This window comes from Phyllostomus discolor, chromosome 2, assembly GCF_004126475.2.
Source record: "Phyllostomus discolor isolate MPI-MPIP mPhyDis1 chromosome 2, mPhyDis1.pri.v3, whole genome shotgun sequence".
Taxonomy (NCBI): domain Eukaryota; kingdom Metazoa; phylum Chordata; class Mammalia; order Chiroptera; family Phyllostomidae; genus Phyllostomus; species Phyllostomus discolor.
The window spans coordinates 179,389,843-179,414,622 of record NC_040904.2 but is presented as its reverse complement, the minus strand read 5'-3'; the positions used below and the strand labels follow the sequence as shown (position 1 = coordinate 179,414,622).

The 24,780-nt window shown below is 39.1% G+C and overlaps 1 protein-coding gene across 9 annotated transcripts in view; it reads left to right on the top strand.

The window, feature by feature from the left end:
• The window catches only part of PPFIBP1 (PPFIA binding protein 1), a 159,456-nt gene that overhangs the window by 117,603 nt on the left and 17,073 nt on the right, over positions 1 to 24,780 (top strand). For 3 of the 9 annotated variants that reach the window (XM_036019218.1, XM_036019219.1, XM_028531969.2), the window contains 13 exons: positions 337 to 450; positions 1,314 to 1,445; positions 5,528 to 5,620; positions 5,944 to 6,036; positions 7,376 to 7,490; positions 9,218 to 9,250; positions 10,762 to 10,823; positions 14,254 to 14,338; positions 16,786 to 16,940; positions 21,575 to 21,690; positions 22,277 to 22,333; positions 23,789 to 23,849; positions 24,221 to 24,250. In XM_036019218.1, coding sequence (XP_035875111.1) covers positions 337 to 450; positions 1,314 to 1,445; positions 5,528 to 5,620; positions 5,944 to 6,036; positions 7,376 to 7,490; positions 9,218 to 9,250; positions 10,762 to 10,823; positions 14,254 to 14,338; positions 16,786 to 16,940; positions 21,575 to 21,690; positions 22,277 to 22,333; positions 23,789 to 23,849; positions 24,221 to 24,250 — 1,146 coding nt within the window. The remainder of the gene's footprint in view (positions 1 to 336; positions 451 to 1,313; positions 1,446 to 5,527; positions 5,621 to 5,943; positions 6,037 to 7,375; positions 7,491 to 9,217; positions 9,251 to 10,761; positions 10,824 to 14,253; positions 14,339 to 16,785; positions 16,941 to 21,574; positions 21,691 to 22,276; positions 22,334 to 23,788; positions 23,850 to 24,220; positions 24,251 to 24,780) is intronic. The other 6 variants (XM_036019223.1, XM_036019220.1, XM_028531973.2 and 3 more) reach the window with 3 other exon arrangements.

The window sequence follows — 24,780 nt, the reverse complement described above, 5'->3', positions numbered from 1 at the left end:
TACTTCCTGCCCCCACCTCTACCCCCCCAACCCACGAAAAAAGGTAATTTGTGTACATGCTCCCTCTCACAAATGGTTTCAGTGGGTTTAACCTACAAAGCATTGCACACCCCCAGTCAGCCCTAACTTTCTTAAATATTGAGTCGGAGTGCTCAGATCAACAAGCACCGCATAAATAGGAGTGTGAAAAGCTGCTGTCCTCGAAGTCTCAGATTTTTCCCCCTCTCCGCCCAAACGAGTGATGCCAACATTCTAGTCGTTGTATTTAGAGGAGAAAAGTTTGCAGTGGGACCCAAATTCTTCCTAATCCATTGTAGTGTTTTGCTCTAAATACAGGTGAGTGTGCTAACAGACCAGGTGGAGGCCCAGGGAGAAAAGATTCGAGATTTGGAGTTTTGTCTCGAAGAGCACAGGGAGAAGCTGAATGCCACAGAGGAAATGCTGCAGCAGGTGCGTATGAAGCTGGTCCCCAGGTGGGATTTTCCTGCTGATTCGTTTGAGATGCTCCGTTTATATGCCGCGTTTGCACCAACGGACGGCTAAATTCTGTGCTTCACTTAAACTGGCATATTTTAGGTACACACCTAGAGTAGCAGGGTCCCAAGTCACACACACACTAGAAAGTGCTCATTAATTAGAATCTGAAATAAGATATTAATAAAATAACAGGTAATTTTCTTTTTTATGCTTTTAGATGGTTTCCTAAGTCCCAACCATGAGCATATTTATACAGTTAAGAAAAAAGAGAAATACCACATATGACCCTTACTAGGGAAAAACTTGTACACACACACGGTGCTCACATGAGAAGAACTACAGCATAGTGGGTGGAGTGCACACTGGAGCGAGACCAACAGGGTTCAAGTCCCGGCACTGCCATTTCCGTGCTGGGTGACTTTGGGCAAATTCTTAACCTCCCTGTTCCTCGGCTTCCTGTCTGTCAAATAAGGATAATTCATGAGTTATTCTTATGAGTTACTACCTCATAAGGTTGTTTTGAGGCTTGAACCGGCAAATAACATGTCAGAACAGTGCCTGGTACATGGCAAACATACCATCACCACCATCATCATCATTGGTGCTACCATAATGTATCTGATTTATGTATGCGGGTATCTAGATAATACGTCTCCCCAGTAAGCAGACACATGCTTAGTTTTGCTTAATGAAGGTTAACTAAATTGTATCTGGTTAGCAATCTTCATCACATCCTCTTTTTGATAGTTACGGGTTTGCAGGTATAAGTGAGACACATCCATACGTGGCTGTTTATCATAAAACAACTTTTGAATATTTCTCTTAAATTCTAATAGGAGCTTCTGAGTAGGACGTCCTTGGAAACTCAGAAGTTGGATCTGATGGCTGAGATATCAAACTTGAAGTTAAAACTGACGGCTGTAGAGAAGGACAGATTGGATTATGAAGACAGGTTCAGAGACACGGAGGTAAGTGCCACCTTTCTCTCTCTTTATCTATATCCACATACACATACGTGGGTGGGTGTGTGTGTATATCACACACACACTCCTACAGCAAACTGAAATTCCTTGGAGGTGTGAGGGGGAGGCAGTTAATTACTATGTGCCCTCATTCATCTATGCTTCTTTTGAAGGCTAATCTTTAATTACATTAACTTTTTGTAATCACCGAATGCTAATGACAGTTTTTATTTTGAGACTTTTGATATGAAACATTAATCCTTTCATTAGCCTTTAGAAGCAGTTTTGATGTGAGGGCATTTGGAGTTTCTGTCTGTCTGTCTGTACACCTGTCCATCTGTACTGGTTTTCTTTATTGTGGAAATAATGGGTTCAAGTGCATGATTTTACTGTTTAGTTATTATCTAGGCACACTGATTATTTACTATATAGTAAGTAGATTTCTAAGTATGTATAGAGAACGATTTTTATGTTATAGAAACATAAAAATCACAGGTTTTTAGAGGTCTTTTAACTTGGCCTTCTACTTCTGGTCTGTTTCACACAAAAACCATTCCAATTAAATAATGCTCAGTATTTCTTTTATGAAACGTAGGGTAAATTCTACAACTTGAATTCTCGTGTACTTGTAGTACTCATTTTCGTGGCCAAGCATACTTGTTTGTTTCATTTTATTAATCCAGGTCTTCTAATTTGTTTATTTGCTTATTGTTTTGTTGAGGAGGAGAGCATATCCATTTGAAATTTATTTGAAAAGAAATATAAAAGGCTTTTCCACTATGGCCGTCTCTTCTTTCTTCTCTTTTTTTGTTGATTGGGGTGTGGAGAGATACTGGATTAGCAAATGGGTACCAAGAAGAGAGAGGAACAGGAATCGTGTACCTCTCCCTCACCCTTCTTCATTTCAAACATGTATTTCATGGTGACTATACCTGTCATGATACCAGGTACATTACATGTTTTGCCCACTATTTGAAAGCCCTTCCCAGGTTTGAATCGAATGAGGTTTGTCCCTTTGCTGTTTTTAAAATTACAGTGTCAAAGATCTACCTGTAATGGAAAGTCTTTCTCAGTAGCAAAAGGACATCCCTATTTGGTGCACGTTTTCATCGTAAAGCCCTTTGTCGATTACCTGTATGAGCACGTGTCTCATTTGATGGAGACTGGGGCTCTTAGAACTTAAGACATTGCCCAATTTCTTTCAAGTGTTTGCTTGTGTGCTTTCTTTGAAAATATTTTCTCTTACAATCATTCATAACGCAAGAGTGGAATTCAGTCAGCAGGTGGATGGATGGACTGGCATGGAGCTGACTCTGGTGCAGGGGAAGAGGTACACTGCTGGGGATCGAGAGGCGGCCTTCTACATTATATACACAGAGTTTAGGGGTCGTCTCAACCTGCATGGCCGTGTGTGATTTGGAGACGAAATGTTAACCAAACGTTGGGACTAAAGTGAAGTAGATGTTCTATGATTTTTTTGTTAAGACCCTAGAGCAGTATTTACATCTCTTGAGTTTGTCTGCATTTTTATAAATTTTTCCAGTGCCTCTATGCTGCAGTCATGCATTCTCAGCCATATGCATTCCCAGTCATATGCGTTCCCTTGTCATCAACTTTCAGTAAATCTGGTCCCTGATAATTTTCTAATAAATATTTAACACTGTTGGTAAAATGTAGAGTGAATATACCCAAAGATTATGGGATGGTGGATCAACTTCGTTATATATGAACATAATTAAAATAGTTTTCACAATTAAAATTGAATCGAATGTGCTCATTTTCCTAATATTGTCCCCTTGATGAAAATAGAATGTTCCCCTGGCAGTTTCAGGAATCCAAAATTCTTTAACTTTGTTTTAGATTTTTAGATTATTTGAGATTAAGTTATAATAATTTACTGGAGTGAGAAAGATGTATAGGTACTTCCAAAGACTGGGGGGTAAAGTCTTGAAAGCTTGGAAGATGAGGTGTCTGTCTCAGGAACTGCTGACAGGAGATGGTTAGCATCATTCAACAGCACCCCCTTCTGGTAAGAGCACAGATGTCAGATGGAGTCCACCCTTTCTCTAGAAGCGAAATGGGAAAGGTAACACGGATTTTCTTTCTAAAAAGGACTGAACTGCTGGTAAAAAATTAGTTGGAAATAATTTGTATTTCACTATTTATTTAAAGTTTTATGTTAAGGAGCTAGTTTTGGATTTTCCAGCTTGCATTACCATGAGAAGATACAACTTATTTTAGGTTGGAGATTTATATTCATTCATATATACAGCATTGCCACAGAGGATAATTGGGTAGTTTATTTTTAATAGAAAAAGTAGCCTCAATTTATAATTCTGTTTTCTTTGATTATTTCGTCTCCTTTGAAAACTGCTACAAAATTTTTAAAGTGGTGAAATGCAGCAATACCTAACAGGAATTCAAAGCTGTTTCTTAACCATAGAAAATGGGAAAATATGTATTAAAAAGACTAGGTTGATAAGGGTATATTACCAAGAACTCATATTATGCAAAAATGATTAATAAATGGGAGATGATAAATGGAAGAAACTGACTTTTTTCTTGAACTTGTCTATAAGAAATCACAACTAAAATGTTACTAAATGATGTCAAATAGTTCTTGACCTCATTCATAAAAGGAGAAATACACACCCTCTTATCAAAACATTGTATCAGTGATATTAATAAGTAATTATATAATAATTTTAGATAATACTTTTAATATAAGAAGCGCTGTAAAACAATAACAATTTTAAAGGCTGTGAGTTTTCTGGAACGTGTTTTTCATTGTGGTGTCCCTTTCCCAGTCTTCTGAGGTTGTGCTTACAAATTTAGAATAACTTCTCATTAACAAAGCTTTATTTCTTATAGGATTGTTCTGTTTTTTAATGGCATTTTTGTATAATTCTGTTCTATCATCCGTGAATCTGTGGCTCAGGAATAAATGTCTTGTAAGAAAGGTGAACAGAAACATATTAACTAAAAAAAAAAATTTAATGATACAAAAAAAATATATAATGATATAAAAACAAAGAAACACATTAACCATCGCCAGGGCCTTCATGGCTCATAGTAAAAAAAAAAAAATCATCTTCACAGAGTATTGGGTCCTTCTTTGGAAAAGTTGGTATTTAGTGCTCTCATTTAATTTTCCTACTCTTTGGGCTCTGAACAAAAAAATACATCACATCATTATTTCTCACAATGTTTAGACAATTTTACAAGCAAATCAGATTTTTTTAAAGGTGGCAGTAGAAACAGTGTCTGATTATATTTGTTATGAAATCATTAGAACTGTTCCCTTTTATTTTCCAAATATAAAATTACATTACAAAACTAAATATATTTTCAAATGACAGGGCCCTTATCCATCCTTAGGTTGAGAATCTTTGGTTTCAAGAATTTAAATTTCATTTTATTCTCCCAGATTGGATTGATGAACAACTTGTATTTTATAGACAAATGAAGAAATTATAAAAATATTTTGTATACATCTACCATATCACTGAAAACACCCTAAAGCTAGTTTTACTAAAGAAAATTTCTCTGCTTTATCTTAAAAGAGTTTATATAGTGAATTTTAGTCTAGAAATATATGATCAATGATCATAAGTGATTAGCTACCTTTCTTAATCAAAATTAGTCACCTTTTATTTTCATAATCCCATCATTTTGGACAGAGGCATTAGGAATTTAAAGTAGTGTTTTAAATGGAAAGATAGTTCTCTTGGCTGGTGTGACTCAGTGGATTGAGCGTGGGCTATGAACCAAAGGGTCGTCAGTTCAATTCCCACTCAGGGCACATGCCTGGGCTGCAGGCCAGGTCTCCAGCGGGGGGCCACATGAGTGGCAACCACACATTGATGTTTCTCTCCCTCTATCTCTCCCTCCCTTCCTGTCTCTCTAAAAATAAATAAAATATTTAACATAAATAAGTAAATAGAAAGACAGTTCTAAAGGAGAAACATCTGTATACATTGGTCTGATTTAACTTACACAAGTTTAACCAGGACTTAAGATCATTGACTTAATTTCCAAGCTGCTGTTTCTGTATTTCCTAATGTATTTCCTTGTTTCTTTTTGGACAGGGGCTCATCCAGGAGATCAATGATTTGAGGTTAAGAGTCAGTGAAATGGACAGTGAAAGACTTCAGTATGAAAAAAAGCTGAAATCAACCAAAGTGAGTTTTCTCAATGTCAAAAATTTTTAAGCAAACAGCTCCACTACTTATCTGTGATCAGTAATACAAGTGCAATGTGTTTTCTACCTAGTATGTGATAAAGAAGGCAGTTTACAAGTGAGTGAGATGTTTCTCTGAGCTGGAGACTTTCTTGATTTAAGCACTATTCTGAATAAAAACCAGGGTTAACTAATCTGATAGAGCATAATCTGTCATTTCTTTTAATTACCTAACCTCCTTTATAAACTGATACTGTTTTCTTGGTTATTTAGCTTATCTTTTTCTATCTGTAGTTTCCTTTCCCTCCTCTGTCTCTCTACCAGTCTTTAATGGCCAAACTCTCTAGCATGAAAATCAAGGTGGGTCAGATGCAGTATGAAAAGCAGCGGATGGAGCAAAAGTGGGAGTCATTGAAGGTGCAGTAGACGTCGGGGAACGGGGGTCCGTGGCTTGTTGCTTTCTGGCTTGTGTTGCTTTGCTGTGATGGTGTTCTCAGCGGTGTGTGCGTTCATTTTGTCTGTGTCACCTATTGCCTTAAAATGTTTCAAACTGATTCAAGGGACAACATGATCCTTAATTGGTTCTCAGAAACATATGAAATAATTAGTGAAAAATAATAAACAGGTAAATGAAAGTATTTGTTTATATAAATCAAGCCTCACTCTCTTAGACTGTCTGAGACCCAGGCTTGGTAATGTAATTGCAAAAGTTCACCTGTGAAAGGATTGTTTCATACAGATAGTAGACACTGCTTTCTCCCCTTGGGATTTTCTTGAAGGTGAATGTATTCCACTATTAACTATAACAGTGCATGCAAATGAGTGCTTCGAATAAGCTCAGTAAGAACAGGGTAGCACTTCTTGCCAGTGCTGCTGAAACTTGCCTGTGCTTGGTATTCACTCCTCCTATAAATGATAAGTTAAAACTTTCTAGCTTCATTGAAGAGCTACATCTTCTCATCATACTAAATGTAATATCTTTAGAGACTGAAAATAAAACTATTAAAAATAAAGGTGCATTCATAAGCATCACACGGAATTATTTTCTCTGTTAAATATAGCCAGCAAAACTTAAGTTTGCTAAAGCCCTCTACCAAAATGAAGCTGAAAGTGAAAACATTAGTAAGGAGGTAGAACATTAGATGCAGGATCTGTAATAGTTCTGTAGTTTAAAAAAAAAGAAGACTTAAAATCCATTTTTTCTATTATTGTAGAAAATTCTATTCTGTTTTCTTAGTAATAAGAATAAATTGTTTCGTCAGAAGATTTGACTAAAGTTGTGCATCACCTGCTACCTTACCCACTAATTAAGCCCTGCCTTGTCCAGGCAGCCTTAAAAGGCTGAGTAAATGTCAAGCAAATCTTAACATATAGTTTCCAATTTGCACTTTATTTTGTTTTTATAACATTAAACATCTAATTTGATTACCTTTTTTGATTAACTTGGTCAGATTTTTAATTTAATACAACATAAACCTGAGGGCTGCTTTAGTCCTACTTATACTTTAAAAGATTTCTTTTTTAATTTGGTCACAAAGAAACTTGGAATAATTACACCATAACTATTATAAATTGGATTTTAATAATTGTCTTGCTTCTTGTTTATCATTGCCACTGTCTGATTTCTGAAGTTTACGTCTAAATTCTTGTAGTTTTTGTTTTATTCACAAAAACTAATTATCGATTTAAGAGCATACTCTCTGATATTCTCTTTTATGCATAATCAACTCTTCTTAAATGAATTTATCATTTGTAGGATGAACTGGCATCTTTAAAAGAGCAACTGGAAGAGAAAGAATCAGAAGTGAAAAGGCTACAAGAAAAGTTGTTTTGCAAGATGAAAGGAGAAGGGATAGAAATTTTTGATCGAGGTAGGAATACAGAGTTAACACTGCTTATCTTACTTTGTTAACATCCTCCAAGATCTACCAAAGAAACTGATGTTAGCTGATGTGCAACTTTAGCATCAAAGAAAAGAGAGCAGAGGCCATCTAGGCCCAGGACCACAGGGCATCCTCCGAGACGCTTCCCTGTGCTCGGGGATCTGTCAGCTTCTTCATCCGCCACCGGAGGAGGGCAGCTCTGTGCTCTATTGGGTGTTATTTTAGGTTGCTGATTGAAAATTATCACCATGAGACAGTTCTTGTCCAAATTGTAATATAAGAGAGTGTCAAAAAGAATTTAAAGGAACCATTACTATGGACCAAGATTATTTTTCTCTAAGCTGAACTTGAGACAACTTAGATTCAGAAACCTTGTCTGCCCTGTGGAGGGAAGAGAAGAAAGGCTTTGCATCTTTGGAAAAATTAATGAAAATCTCTTACCCTGCAGTGAGCCCTTCACCGTGTAGAATGCAAAATGAGGGTAAATCTGTTTTTGGAAAAGTGCATGAATTTATCCAAATATTGTTTTTATAATTAAGGAGGTTTGTTCTAGGTTTATGTGGACTATAACTTTTAATAATGTAGCTTATATTGATAGAAAATAACATGAATGAAGTGTGTTTTTCTGAATTATATTTGAAAATACAAATGCATATAATATCTGAGAACACTAGGTCAAATTTAACCTTTCTTTGTAATTACAAATGTTACTATGGCAAAAGCAACTTCTGATGCATTTCAAATAGAACAGATTGCACTTCATATAGCTTTGGTACATTTTTATTTGTCGTGTGAACATGGTATCGTTATTGACTATTCAGTGAGGGGCTTGAGTTAGATTGTGTCTAGTCTTCCTGGCTCTGGAATACCCTGGCTTGATATACCTGTGGATATCACAATTCTCTATCCATCAGAAAACTTAAATCATCAAACATGGAGAAAAGGGAGTTTTCTTCCCCTTCCATAGTTTAGCAGATGTAGAATTATATGTTCTTAAAGGACATTCACCAACAGGTCAAGCTTTTAAGATCTGAAGGAAAAGATGGAATCATAGGACTTGTGGACTAGAGGGTATGTTAGAGTGGTGTCCCCCGAAGTCCGAACCATGGACTGGTTCCAGTCTGTTCTCCAGTCTGCATGGCCTGTTACCAGTGCGCAGTCAAATACACACAGAGACCGAGAGCCAGTGCTTACGGACTTCACAGCAGACTGACACTGGCGTAACGTCTGACTGCATGGTCAGTCAGTGGGCTCATCTCACTGAGCACAAGCTACGCCATTTCAGTGTTACTGAACTTGAGTGGTGAGCTGAAGGTGACAGAAGCAGTGTGGTAGTCCTGTCCAGGAGGAACAACTGTCAAAGCGTAATGGAAATGAAACCAACTAACGTCCTGTTAACTGGCCGTTCATCCTGTGCTGTGTAGGGAGCACTTGTACTCCATAGGTCTGATTTTAATGTGAGGAGACCAGGGGTCAGAAAGATGAAACAGCAGAGGTCATAGTAACTCAGATCCCAGTCTTCTGGTGTGATTACAGCAGATGCTCTTCAACCTTACACAGAGCATGTAATGTAGTGTCACACCAGTCCTGGAGTCCCAGAACAGATCAGAGTCTCTACTGTAGCTAAAAGGAGACATAATGATGTTGCTTTTAAAATATTAAACTTATTGTTGTAATGTATGCTAACTTCCAATTCAATGGGTTTTCCTGCACAGATGAAAATTTTAAAAAGAAGCTCAAAGACAAAAGTAAGGTTTTTGGTGTATTTCCATCAGCCTTTACTTTCACCGAAAGTAATACTTAGACTGTTCCTTGCATGTGTTTTTAAAACATTTCTCTCACCACAAATGTCAAGTTGCTTCATCGATAAGCTCTCCATTTCTTCAGAGGGTACAGAATGGAGGGTGAACAGACAAAAAGTGGGAGTAAAAGATCCTTTTGCAGATTTTATGTGACTTGGCCTTTTTACTCTGGGGTGTGCAGCAGGACACCCAGAATGGGGAAGGGGAGAAGGCATTTTCTCTGTTGCCCAGGAGACGCAGGGTCAGAGAGGAAAATAACGTTTATACTTTTATGAAAGCCTGCTGTTTTTGAGGTTTACTGTAGTTGAAAGATCGTTTTGAACTTCACTTTTGCTTTTCAATGTTTCGTAGCCCACTTTTTCACTGAGATCTACTTTAAGAGTTTTTTTTTAAAACACACCCTCTTGGTGTGTTACAAAAGAGATCGCAATTATTTAATTGCATTGAATAATCCAGGCTGTTTCATGGGGCCTGGCTTATTTAAGGCAGCATAAAAATAAACCCTCAAAGGGTTCTCTCCTGCAGACATTGAATTCTTAAATCAAGAGAATTTGCCTTAAAAATTTATTTTTTAAAAAGGAAGGAAAAGAAAAGGAAAAAAAGAGGCAGTTCCTATGGAATATACCTTAATTGCAAATGGTTGTATCAGTCCTGAATGATGGATGCATCACCATTTAAAAAATTACCTTTAGTAGTTTTTTGTCAAAAGGAGGAAATTTTAGCTGAAATTTTTTTCTCTGTTTTCAAATTTTTTAATTTGTGATTTCATTCTAGGCTGGCTTTTTATCTTTAGAATATTTGCTTTTTATTATTAAAGTAACATGCTTTTGAATTCGAGTATTGAATTTTAAGGAAAATCGCATTTGTCTTACTTTGGCCTTTAGGTTTTAAAATAGCATGTGGAAATGAGGTTTATAGATGGAGCAACACACTTAACGCCCTCCCGTACGGAAGCTACAAGCAGCTCCTTAGCATGACGCTCATGTAAATGCCACCTCCCATCAGGCTCTCACCGTTGGCGTCTCCATCCTGGTTGTAACCGACCATCATTTTGTCCGCTTTCATCATTACGTGCACTTTGTCCATTGCTTTTCCCATTGCTGCTTCATTGGTTTCTTTTTTGAAAACTCCTGTGTTTTTATTGTTATAGCTCTGAAATTTCATCTTCATTGTTCTCATGAAGGTTTTGTTGTTGCTTTGAGAGAAGGCAGTGAGCTCTCACTGAAAACCTTCTTTGTCCTTCTGGAATGATGACTGCTCAGGTCAGATAGAAGGTGTTCATTTTTCAGATTTTCCGTAGAAGAGAGTGTGGATGGTACATTTTAAAAACAAAGAAACAAAACAAATCAGTAATATCTTTGCCTGAAAATGTTTCAGTTGGAAGAGTCAGTAGCTTCTCATTATCATCATGCATGCCACCTAACCTGACTTCTGATTTGATGTTGTGATATTTTCAGATATTGAAGTACAAAAAATGAAAAAGGCCGTGGAGTCTTTGATGGCAGCAAATGAAGAAAAGGTATCTACATGTAATTTAAGTATTTATTCGCATGTGTTATAGCACCATTTGGGTCATTCCATGCACTTTCTTGAGATACCTACTGCCGTTTGAAAGAGCATACTTACACACTGCATACATGAAAGGGCACGTGTTTGTTCTCCCTTCCTGCCCAGGGTGCCCCTGTCAGCGGTCACAGGTGGGGGTGTGGCTGCATTCAAGGATGGAGACCTGCAGTGCTGGCTCCGCTGGTGATTCTCTCCCCTCCCCCATGAATTCAGAAAATGTTTGAGCCCTGAATCAGTTCTTGATATCCAGGTGACAGATGAAAGGAAAGATGCAGTGCATAGTCCATCCTTTCAGCAGTCGCTGGAAACCCTGGGCTGCTGTGTGAACCCTGGAGGAGGCAGCCCAGGGCAGCTTGCAGCTTGTCATCTTCTCCGTGGATGATGTTGGGTTGGCCCAAAAGTCCGTCCAGTTTTTTTCTGTAAAGTGAAAGACACATTCTTCATTTTCAGCAGTAACTTCATTGATTTGGGTATTTTGAGAATGTCAGTTGTCTCCCATATAGTATAACATTGATTGTTCCCAATTAATGTCTTAATTTGATCGCTATCAACTGCAACTGGTCTACCTGACTGTGGAGCATCATCCGGTGAGAAATCTCCAGGATGAAACTTCACAAACCACTTAACACACTTGCTCAGTCACAGGGCCTTCTCCACACACTGCACGTATTTTTTTTGCCTTTCAGTTGCATTTTTATCTTTCTTGAAATAATAAAGCATAATGTGCCAAAAATGTTGCACATTTTCTTCTATCTTCAATATTAAAATAGTATACAAAATTTCACCAGTTTTGATGTTTTTTTCAAATGCACGCTGATGTGACAGCTGTCACAATACAATCTAACAAAGTTGTTTCAAATGAAGTTAAGGACAACTAAGTGTTACTAGAGCCATCTTATGGTAAAAAAACAAATGAACTTTTTGGCCAACCCAGAATTTCTTCCATACTCCTGACCTCTTTCATATCTCGGGTAGTGTGTCTCTGCTCTCCTGAGTGATGGGATCCCAGCTCCCATCGTCAAAACTGCTCTCCCCTCACGTCCCCAAATGAGTAGAACAAGGAGGCATTTTCCCAAGAAAAGAGTAATTTCAAGGCAGTAAAGAGCAAGCAATGCCAACAAAGCGTGTCTTGATATTTTTCTCCCATCATAAGTTTCTTTTTCTAATTCTTGCTTACTCTGTTTTACTTGTTGATTTATTTTTGCCTTTCATTCTCTTTATTCTTTATTGGAAAGAAACTCATTGTCTCACACACATGTATATACATATACATATATATAAATATAAATAAATATATATATTTCTTGCTGGTCTTCCCTAATATGGAATGAAAATAAAAGTCATTAGCAAGCTACCCACATAGCTTTTATTTGGGAAGAAAATCACCAACATTCATTTTGCTTTAATTTCTCTCCCTCAAGGAGCAACAATAACAAACAACACTCCCCATGTTGAATGAGGGCTCACTAGATGCTCAAGCAGCTGTAGGTTCCCCAAGAGTGACACATTGTTTCAATGGTTTCAGAAGGCTCAAAGGGGGCATATTCCAGCGAATTCTGAGGAATAGCAAGAGGTGTTCATCAGGAAAAGGAAGGCTTTTAGGCAAAGGATCCATGAGTAAACATGTGTTTCAAAACCAAGGCTTGAAACAGCCCAGTGCATACTGGGAAAGTTCAGGAACATGACATAGAGGTGGAGGAGCCTATGAGGTCACCAAAGAGCTGCAGTGAATGGTAGGCAACCTTACATGCTAGGCTAATGATTTGGGGTCTTAGGTTGAAGGCCTTGGGCAGTGACATGATGAAATAGACGTTTTGGAAAGCTCCCTCTGGTGGCAGGATGGAGGCAAGAGTAAGGGAGGGTGGAGGGAATGGAAAGAGCAATGAAGAAGCTGTTAAAATAACGTAGGTGAGAAAGGAAGAGGGGATGAAAGAAGGCAGTGGCAATGAAGTGTTAAGGAAGAAAGATATTTCAGAGAAACTTACAGCATAATAAGATTTTTAAATCTTTGGGCTTGAGAGTAAGTTTCTGGTTGCGTCAATGGGGAAATGACACATGTCCTGCGAGAGTTAAGGGCATCCAAGCAGAGGCCAAAGTACTGGGGGAAATAAGGAGCTTCGTTTTAGATACATTCAGTTTGATGTGTTCATGGGGCATCTGAAAGGAGATTTCCCATAGAAAGTTGCAAATAAATCTCAGTTATAGAATTAATATAGAATTATAGATTGGTGGGGAGCAAATCTCCTCAATTTTAGGAGAAATATATGGTTAATTGTAGATTGGTGGGGACTAAACTGTAGTTGATGTATCAGCTTTTGCTCCATGAAAAATCACATTTATTATTTCTCATGCTTCTGTGGATTGGCTGAGTGTTTCTTCTGGGAGGGGCTGGCTTAGCTGATCTCTACAGTTAGCCAGTACCTGGGTTGGGGCTAGATGGCCTGGGATGGTGTGACTCATGTCATCTGTGACTTAGTCACCTAGATCAGTCTGGTGATTGATAGACTGGACTAGGTTGGCCCCCGCTGAGATTCTCTTCTCTCAATGGTCTCTCATCTCCCAGTAGACTAGCCTATTCTCCTTCACATAGTGGCCCTAGAGCAGCAAGAGGGGGCAAGCCCCAATGTGCAAATACTTTTCAAGCCTCTGCTTAAGCCACATTTGTTGATATCCTGTTGGCCCAAGTGGGTCTGATGGTCAAGCCCAAAATCAGTGTGAGAGAAGCTAGGGAGCTCATTTTTATAACCCGCTACAGTGAGGGCATGGGAAACAAGGAGGGGGCAATGGACAAAACCTGAAAGGTCTGTATTTTATTTTCTGGGTCAGGTAGATGGGGGGGCGTTACAGAGGTAGGAAATCTGTCTGGTCAAGGGATTAAGAAATCAAAATAGAAGAAAAGAGTGGAAAGAAAAGCAGAAGAGGAAGGAAAGAGTGGAGTCAATCAAGTGTCAAAGGAGAAAAACGATCACATGTTTCATTGTTTTCAGTAACTGGGTCTCTGATGACCAACTGAAGTGAGTGTTTGCAGGCGGGGAAGGCCAGGTGGTGATGAAGGACAGCTGGTAAAGACAGCAGGTCTGTGACTTGGCATATAAGTTAGAAGAGTGATTAAAGCTGATTTTTTCCTTATTTTTTTATATCTTATTACCTTGTTTTGTTTTTGTTTTTTAAAGATGGCAGCTGAAGGATAGGATCTCTAAATTTAGAGGTACTTTTTCTATATCTCTGATGTACGTAGGAAAATATTCTAGATATTACCTGTTTTACTAAAGTTTAGAAGTATTCTTTGAATAATGTAAATAATTCACGTCTACTTTGTGTTGCAAATTGTTATACTGTTTTAAAATCATAGTGTTAATGGTGGTCATTTATTTTATTAACAGGATCGGAAAATAGAAGATCTTCGACAGTGCCTGAACAGGTACAAGAAAATGCAAGATGCAGTGTTACTGGCCCAGGGCACAAAAGGTAGTATAGCTCTACCTGTTTTTCTAGCCACCTTGATTTTAGGTGGTTGTGGTCTTTTATATTTGGCCTCAATTTCTTTTATGGAGCATATCCATCATCCCAAATTAGATAGATCATTCATTCATTCAACAATATTGTTAGACACATCTGTTCTCTTCCTGCAAGTGTGCAGGCTGAAGAGCACACTGTAGCCGATTGGTTGGTCAGGGAGTGTCGGGGGTCCATCAGGTAGCATTCCAGAGATTGAGTGCAGCAGCACATGCTAGACCTTTCTTTGTGGGCATGAGGGGATGCAGAGAAGTTGGCGTGTTTGTGAAGTAAAAGACCAGTGTCATGGGAAGGTAGTGCTGGGGTGGGGGCAGATGGCATCACAGAGGTGAGTACCAACTAGGTGAGGAGTTCGCTCTTCCTTGGCCTGAGGGGATCCACTGAAGAGGCTTATCAAGTCAGCAACGAGATCTTGTCACACACAGACCTCAGTGGGAGAGAGCCGTGTTGGAAGGAAGGAAAGCTACTGAGAGACTCCTGCAGTACTCCAAGTGACAGATCTGATGGTACTGATCGGAAGTACATTTTGGTGTTAGAATCAATGTGATGAGGTGTTGAATTAGAGGAGGAGAGTGAAGAAGAGGAAAGAATCAAGAAAGATCTCTGATTAAGACAACTAGCTGGGTGATAGTTCCATTTACCAAGACAGCAAAGCCCAGGGGAGCAGCACTGGAGTACTTAAGTGGGCTTGTGTTCATCTTTGAATATGTTCAGTTTAAAAACAACAACAACAACCCTATAAGACATCTAAGTAAAGACAGTCATGTAATTTGTTGTATTTATGATTGTTTTATCTGTAGATTGGGCCAGTCCGTTGTCCTCAAATGTAGAAAAGCTTTTGGCAGTCATTCAAAACAAACAAAAATGTTAAGAACTTTAAAAGTTCTCTTGTTTATTAGCAATGCATTGATAGGGTTATTTGCTCTAAAAATAAGCGTTGCAAATTAATAAGGCTTGTGGAAGTTATTCATGAAACACTCTAATTTTGGAATTTTAATTTTAATGAGTTTACAAAGACTCTTTGGACCAGGATTTTTGAACGAACGAAGAAAAGGGATTTTCTTTTTGTTCATAGGTTTGGCATATATTAAGACTTTATAAATATCTGAATGAGCAAATACGCTTCTAATTATCAGCATGTCTGACTTATGGCAGTTCTCATCACTCTGCATCTCTACATCCTCAAAAGAGTCTCTCTTTTAAGGAGTATTGCAGACTTTCAAGTAGTTAGTTTTTAAACAGGTGTAGCATGTGAAACATGCTTTAATTTTATAGAATCTTAACACTGTAATTTTTGTGTTTAAAAAACAAGAACAGATTAACTCCTATAATTAGGCCATATTATAAAATATTTTAAAAGTAGAGAAAAGGGGTAAAAATCAGTTATAATTACACTGACATGATCACTGTGGGCATTTTCGTGTATTCTAATCTTTTTTCTAAGCATATAAATGTGTAACTAAAGGAGGTAATTTTAAACCATGTACCACAGGACAGATTTTCATAAACCATTAAAAAATGATGTCCTATTCTGATAAAGTCACCTAACAATGATTTCTCACTAGGATTTATAATTTATATTTACTAAGTTAATTCTCACACAGTCCTACTACAACCTAAATTGTAATAAAATTAGAATGGAAGTCTAATTAAATCTAATTTAAGAAGCTATGTCTAGTTTAATATCTTCAAACAAGTACAATTTATCATTTTGTCTTCAGAGGTCAGAGTTTTAAACATCACCCTTTGTGTTTCTAAAAAGGAGCACCTGCCACTGTGTTGTTCCACACTCGCAGCCCTTTTCATTTCTGGAGACGTGAGGAGCTCTCCACGTGGCTGCTGTGATGGATATGAGCTTGCTTTTCCTCCTCAGGCTGTTCTCTCTGCTTTAAAATGAATGAATTAAAGGATCCTCTTGAGGGATCCAAAGGTCGTTATCTCTTTCTCCTTTCTATCTTTTTTTTTTTCCTTTCTTGGAGCACAGTAATGATAAAACTGAATTGTTTAATGGTCAGTCTGTTGCTGTTCAGAATCAGTTTGTCGAACCACAGGTATTCCTCAGCCTGGTTATTTCTAAACTGAAATTTGTAAAGCCGCAAATTTTGAAAGAAAATTACAGGAGGGTTGTTGAACGGAATTAACTTTTAGCTTCAATTTTGAGAGCCTGTGGTTGTACCTGTTAACACCAGGACCAGTTGGTGCCACCGCTGGGCACTCAGGTGGCTCACGCCCCGGGGCCTCTCGGGTGCTCGCAGTTCAGGCTGTTCCTGGGTCCCATGTTGTGTTTCAAGGAATGCCAGAGATTGACACTTTGATTGTTGAGGATCAAAATTTTTTTGTATTAAATACATTTGTGAAATATAAATGAAAGTGGGCTGTCGTCCTTTGTCTTTCCCTAGGCCAGGAGGGTGACTATGAAGACCCGCTCACGTCCAGTTCCATCTCCACTTTGCCGGACGGGCAGGGTTTCGGTGAACTGGAGAAGAGCCTGTCATCGACGCCAGTCACGGGCTCTCCCAGTCGTGACCCGTTCAACACGAGTGTTCCGGAAGAGGTATTGACAGACTCTCGGTATTGTCCTCACCTTGCAGAGACTGTGCCTTTGAAAGTGAAAGTGCTGCTGTCAACAGCAGGAAAGACATGGGCTGTGTTCTCAGTCTCATTGTTGACTCGGGTGTCCTGGCATCTTTTGTGTCCTGCAGGTTGTCATGTGAAATGTGTGGGTTTTTACCTTCTTTTTAGCAAATACTCTGGGCAATGTCAAAATTGCTTATAGATTTGGGAAAAGCATGAGAATCCCTTGGAGATAGGTGTCCTCTTAAATATGGGATTATAATCTGCATATTAAATAAATAGGGAATAAATGAAGTGGAGATAAAGTGAGATTACACAAAGAAATGGATTTTAGTCACCTCTGAAAGGTGATGGAATAAAATTCCCTCTGACTTCTTCAGATTCAGAAGAAGCAACTGGAGGGGGGGGATAAAGTCTTAAACTATTTACTTTCCCATCGAATTGCCACCAGTACCTTTTTCTGTTATCTGTTGCACACCACCCTGAAACTTTGTGTCTTGAATGACAACATTTATTTTGCCGACAAATATGCATTTGGACGGGACTCAGCAGGAACATCTGGTCTCTGCTCCATGTGGCAGTAGCCGGAGTGGCGTGGGGGTGGGAGCTTGAGTCACCTGAAGGCTGCTCATTCATCTGTCTGCTGGTCGAAGCTGGCTGTTGGCTGGGACCCCAGCGGAAGCCCTGGCTGGAGCCACTGCATGTGACTGCTTGGCTCCCTCACAGTGTGGTGGCTGGGTCCTGAGGATGAGCATCCTAAGCAGAGAGCTGGGCAAATCTGTACCACCTTTTGTGACATGTCTCAGAAGTCCCGCGGCATCCCTCCTCCTGTAGTCACAGGCCCACTGAGATTCACAGAGAGGAAACATCCATTACCTCTTGATGGACAAGTGGCAATATCACACTGTCGGAACACGGGAGGTAGGATATATTGGTGCAGCTATATTTGGAAAATAAGTCTGTCCCTCCACTCTCTGGCTACAGTAGTTTACATCCCACTCCTGTGCACAGTATACCCAGTCCCTCTCTGAAGACCCCTTGGTTTTATTCCGATGAGACACCAGCATCCCAGGAACTTGTCACCCACATCAGGTCAAGACGTAGGTGAAGCTCCTCAGGTGAATCTTCTTGGGCTCAGTTTCTTGGGCACCATTCCATTTAATTTTATGAACCGGGAACTTAAGGGACAACCTCTCTGTCCCCCACGCACCTGACATACAGGAGTGGGATAGGCATAGCGTAAGTGCTGTAGTCTCTCTCATTTAAAAAAACAGGAATGCAGAAGGCACACAGGTGTCACCAGTGCATAGCCCTTCCAAAATCCAGCCAGGTGCATGGTGCCAGTTCCTTTATCAGGACTCGGTCCTCTGGGCTCTTGGTTCCTCCCTCAGAGTCACCCTTCCTTTTCCGCTGGAAGGAGGCTGTATTTGCAGAGAGCGGTTTTCTTTAAAGTGTCTGTACACATCCAGAGCCCTCTGTAATGTTCTCCTGTCTCTGTCCCTTTTAGTCTGATTTGGTACAGTGTTTGAAAAGTGTAGAATTTCTTAGGAATCCATTTGCTATTCCCTCCATTAGAAAAAAGCATATCCACAAATGCCCTCCCAATAAGCCTTCTCTACCTTATGTCCCCGTAAAGCTACTGGGGGTATCCCTTTATTTTTAGGGTTTTAGTCTTTTTTAAGGGTTCAGTGAAACAGCACCGCCCTAAATCTTCCTGAGGTCTTAATAAAGCCACACACGTGTCTTCATTTTAAGACAGTTTTCCTGATAGCACCCTGAATCCATTTCTTAATTCTCGTGTTATGTGCTGTCTGGAGAAATGAGGAGTGGGAAAGAGTTGTATTTTTGAACGAAACAGCACTGGCTCCCTTATGTTTAACACTTCCTCCTTCGGTCATCTCTCCTCTCTGCCATTCTCCTGTCAGTGATGAGAGGAGGCCCAGTGGCATCTTGGCTTTCTGTATCTGTTGCTGATAATTATAGAGTGAGAAAGTAAAATTTGAATTGAATGAAGATGAATTCAAGGAGAAGACAATGAACATGTTCCACTTAAATTTGAGAGAGGGCTCAAGCATGTCATTAACAGGGAGTTAGTAGGTGGGGGGATTGGTGGTAAAAGGGTACGCATTTCCAGGTATGAGATAAATAGTACCGGCGATGTAATGAACACCCAGGTGGCTGTAACTAACACTGCTGTGTGGTGTCCTTGAAAGGTGCTAAGAGAGTACATCCTACAAGTTTTCATCACAAGGAATATTAAGTTACTCAAGTCATTATGCAATAAACCTGAAACTTATCCAGTGCTGTATGTCAATTATATGTCAATTAAATTGGGGGAAAAGGGAATTGGTTAAGGAATAAGAAATATTTCAGAGGGAAAAAATCCTCTAATTGCTAAGTATTTATTTATAATGAAGGGAAAAATTCTATTCGACAGCCTTTGAGTGAGCTGCATTTGTAGAGAGAGGCTGCTGTTACAGGCCGGGTATACCCGGGTGATCTCATATCCTTACAAAAGGCCTTTGCTAGGTGTGCTGTAGGGTTAATGACAATTTTTTTAGTTTAGGACAAGAATGATTTAATGAGGATTGATGGTATTCAGCCTCATTTTTAAAGAAAAGCCGAGAGGGAGATTCGAGGTTGGATTTAAAGCCCTAAAGTTTGAAAGGAAATCAAGAAAATCGGTCTACTAGTGGAGATTTTTTTTTTTCCATGATTAGGAACCCAAGGAGATAAGAACTTGGGGAAATCGGAAGGATGGCTAAATTAGTTGCCCAGGGTAAATCATGAAGATCTAAACTGAAAAAGAAATGATAGTGGAATAATAGTAATATGACTTGTTAAAGAACGAAATTTGTGTAAATTTTAAAGTTCTTGTTGGCTTTACTCAGCAACTCATGAATCCAGCAGCATCCAATCTGGGAGACAGAAAGGAGACCCAATTAGCTGTACAAAATGAAGGCTTTTTGTAGAAGGGAGCAGGAACAGGGAAGTCATACCTGGCATTTGCTGGTTGGTTAAAGCAGGGTTACTTTCTTTACATGGAGCAAAGGGAGGTCTTGGAGTCCCATTGGGCAACTTGTAGGAGCAAGCAAGTGCTGATTGGCTGACCTAGGCCTTCCTTTTCTGCGAGAGCTGAGTGCAGACATTTAGTTAAGTTCAGGTTTGCTGATGAGGCGCTTAGCATGAGCCACACTGTCTTGGTCCCGGTCTCGTTACTTTAACAGACTCCGAATTTTGTAACCTTTTATGGTGTCAAAAGATGAGACCCTCAGTCAGTAACTAAATCAAATATCAAGAAGCTGAATTTATTGGTTATTTAAGTTAAGTGAACTTTGTTGGTCAAGGACATTCTCTCCAAGCTGATCATATGTAGGGTTTGTAGGGTGCTCAAAACTCAGGGGTTGGTGGGCTTTTGGAGGCAGGAGTGAGTAGGCAGCAGCAGGACGTGGGTGTGAGGGTGAGACCGTTGTTGACTGGGTGGCATTCGGAAGTGTGTTTGCTGGCTGGACCCCTCCCTGACTGGCTGGCTGACTTCCAGAAGTGAATCATGGGTTGGTTGACTTGCAGAAGTGACTCAACTCACTGAGATGAGTTTTGTGTGTTTTTTTACTGGAATATTTTTTTAATGTTTCATTTATTTGTTCATGATGTGGCCTACAGTCTAACTGCTCTATGGTTGTCAGAAATTATTGAAAATCAGAGTATACAAATTCTGTCACAGGGCCCATACTTAGGCTATATAAGGCATTTGTTTGGGAAAATGTTATATGTTTTTGTTTGTTTCTGTTGTTGTTGCTATAATATTGTTACAATTAAGTGAAGTATTCTAAGTCATATATCCACAAAGTACATTATAAATTGTTTTAATTACATTTTCCATCAATTCTGTTAATTGAAGTGAGTCAGCTTGTTCACACATAGAATAATAATTAACTGGTTTGACCAACATTCTGTTTCAGACTAGTGGTAGAAACAAAAGTGAAAATAGTGCTTTGTTTACAAAGCATTTTTACCCACCTCTCATCCATCATTGCAATCCTGTGATGTAGCATTGTCATTCTAATTTTATTTGTATTTAGTTTTTTATCCTCACCCGAGGACATGTTTATTGATTCTAGAAAGCGGGGGAGGGAGGGAGAGAAACATCAGTGGGAGACAGAAGCATTCATCAGTTGTCTCTTGTACACGCCCCGACCAGGGACCAAACCCACAACCTACGCATGTGCCTTGACCGGGAATCGAACCCAAGAAGACCCTTCGGTGTATGGGATGACACTCCCACCCACCTGAGCCACCCTGGCCAGGGCTTCATTCTCATTTCACACAGGAGTAAACTGATGCCAATTAAATGACTTGCCTTACACTGTGTCAGAGCCAAGATCTCAACCAGGACTTAAAGTTGTTAGGATTTACTGTTGTATTAATAAGTTAATGGAATTTATTATGTCTTACAATATTCAGTGTCTTATTCAGGACCAAGCTCAAAAATTACCTTCCTCCAGAAAGTTTTTCCCGATTCACATTTCTAGATGTTTATGTCCTGAATTTTTATACTCTGGGCTTACGTTTTGTGCAATAGATTGACTTTTGACTTTTATTGTTGTCTTACAGTTCCACATTGGCATCTTGCAGGTTTCAACCCCTTCATTATCATCAACATCTAAAGGCTCGGAAACTTCTGATAAAGCAAAATCGCCTCCTAAGCCAGAGACTTCATTTGAGGAGAAGTATGTCATTTATGTCCTCAAGTTGCAAATACTGTATAAATGTTGAGGAGAGTAGATCATGCAAAAGCACGGGTGCTTTACAGTTATTTACAGACATAGTTCTTTACCCAGAGAAGCAAGAATCAGCAAGACACATGCCAGTGAGCCACAATCAGTTTTGTGTCATTGCAATAAAAGGTGTGAAGCCAGAAGTAATCGGAGATGAGGCTGAGATGTTGTGGCGGTCGGGTTAGCGAGGGTGTCTCCAGAACGTGGATTTCACATCCTGGGCGTCGGGTGGCCAACCGAGGGTTGCAGACAGGATAGTGGCAGTCGTGTGCCTGAGGCTGTTTGGACTTGGCTATGGAGGGGCCAGGGTAGGGGCACCACAGGTTTTGCACAGACAAATAGGATTTTGGAGGAACACTTTCCCAAATTAAATGCCTGATCTTGCAATAAAATAAAATAAAATAGAATAGAATATCCAAAAAAGGAAAAAAGAAAGAAACAGCTTTTTTGCAAAATTGTTTTCACAGTTCTGTTCACTTAAAATATGTATGGTCTTCTCTTCATGAAATTCATAAATACTATTTTTTTTTAATTTTAGTGATGGAAAAAGAATCCTTGGTGCCACTGTCGAAACCCAGCTGTGTGATAGTCTTTCGTAAGTTTTAAGTGATTGAAGGTGAAAAACGTGATTGGTACTTGGGAGAGAGGAAGCTTCTGTTAAGCTCACAAAGACCAATATGGAACGTGAACAGCTCTGAGGCCTAATGAGTGGATGCAGCTGTAGTGATTGAGGGCGGGGGTGGGGTGGCGGTGTACGGTAATAAAGAAATACTTCCTCATTTAGCATTGTCTTGTGTTCAGGTTCCCGTAGCGCAGGGACATCAAACTCATTTTCACCGGGGGCCACATCAGCCTTGCCGTTGCCTTCAAAGGGCCAAAATAATTTTAGGACTTTGTAAATGTAACTGCTCCTTAATTGTTAAGGAGTTGAAATTACATTTGGCCCTTTGAAGGCAACCTCGAGGCTGATGTGGCCCCCGGTGAAAATGAGTTTGACACCCTTGCCATAGATTGTAGCCGCCTTCACCAGTTTGCATCTGAAGTTCAGTGCTTGTAATTTTATCTTTGTGCTGATACAGTTTAAATCTTGCAGACAAGAACCCCAGAGAATGATGTGATAGCTGGAAAGGCTGCAGTGGTTTTTTCACTTTCAAATTGATAAACTGACCTAATATCTGTGTTTATCCAAGTTAAAGTCTGGATTAAATTAGGGAAATCTATTTTTCGAGCAGTACTCAGAGATGAGATCTTTTTTCACCATGATCTTTTACTTTATTTGGTAGTTGACCCTTCTAGCAGCTTATTTACACATGAATACGTGAGAAATGCCTTTTAAAAGTTTGTGTATTTATACTTTTTCTTAGAGCAAAGGTATTACTTTTTTCTCTCTCTTTTTAGACTGGTCACATATTCCTACCTTCAGTGTTGAGCAAGACCAGCTCTGTCACATGAATGCTAATTGTGTGAAAGAGGATGTCTCCGATGTTGACACTGCCCCTTTGCCTCCCCGGGGACAGCATGTGAATTGTATGGGCAGCAGTAGGGAGTCCTCTGTCGTGCTTTGATCAGAATTATAAAATGAAGAACTCTGTCAGACTCAGAAAATTGATTTTTTATGAATCGAAAAGTAAAATTTTCATCCTTTATTTTAATGAGAAGGGTTATATATAAATAGTATGTGAGTACTTAAAAAGTTCCCGGCATCAATGTATGCATGCACAGGACCCAGCACTAGGCCATGGAAAACACTGGTTTTAATTTTCAAATATCGACATCACAAGGATGGTCCTAAGTGTTTTTCCAGCTACTCAAACATGTGCAGGACATTTAGAGTTATTGGCAGGACAGTGAACCACCCCTGCTTTTAAAAGAACTAAATGTTGTAATTTACTTAAGCACATAAGTGACTGCCTGAATCCAGATTTTCTTTTATTACTGGGATTCAACCCACACGCAATTTTCGTTTCTTTCCAAGATATTCTACTTAAAAACAGTGGCACCAGAGCCACTTCTTATTAATGCTGATTATTATTGTTGTTGTTATTTTTAGAACTTCAAGTCTGCAAAAGTCTAGCAGCCTGGGCAATCTGAAGAAAGAGTCATCAGATGGGGTTGGTGCTGTGTTTTGTTTTGTTTCCTGTTATCCTGAGAAGAAAATATTTAGGGATCTTCATCTTTTTTTCATTTTGCAAATAAAACTCTTAAGAAGAGCTTGTGGTTTCTCTAACGGAAAATTATTAGATACCATGGTTAAGGATAAATATCAAGAAGTATGATAGGAAGGATTGAAAGTAGTACATGAAACCAAAACTAGATACTTTAATAATAAAATATAGTCAGAAATAAATGAAACTCAGATTTTATAGCTGGGATATATATATATATATATGTAAATTTATCTTAATTTATGGAATTGCATGTGACAAATTTTGAACTTATAAAGAATTCCTATAACAGCCTTAACTGTTGTTGTTTTGAACAGGAAAAGGAGTCCGTTCAGAAGCCTTCAGAGGTAATTTTTATGTCCAGATTACCATGTAAAAATGTTTTAGATTTCTAAAGCATCCAATAAACGAAAACTCTCAGAAATATGCTAAGTGAAAGGAGCTGACACACAAGGTCACATATTATATGAGTCCATCCATGTGACATACCTGCCATAGACACACTCATAGAGACGGCACACCGATTGGGGGTTGCTGGGGTGGAGGAGAGTGGGATGGGGAGAAGCTGAAAGTAAAACCCCTCAATGGGTGAGGGGTTTTACTTTAGAGCAATGGAGGAATTTTTGGAACTAGATCGAGGGGGTTGTTTGCACAACATTGTGAATATACTAAATGCCACTGAACTGTTTACTTACTTTTCTGTTACATAAATTTCACCCCCAAAGTTATTGGGAAAACAAAAGCAACCTGCCAAACTTAGACCTCACAGAAAGCCCTTCTTAGACAGCCAGCAGTTTATTTTATACAACTGCCGTCTACCTACACAGCAGACACTTGCTATTTTAAAGACATCTAATTCTTCATTCCTTCTCTGGTT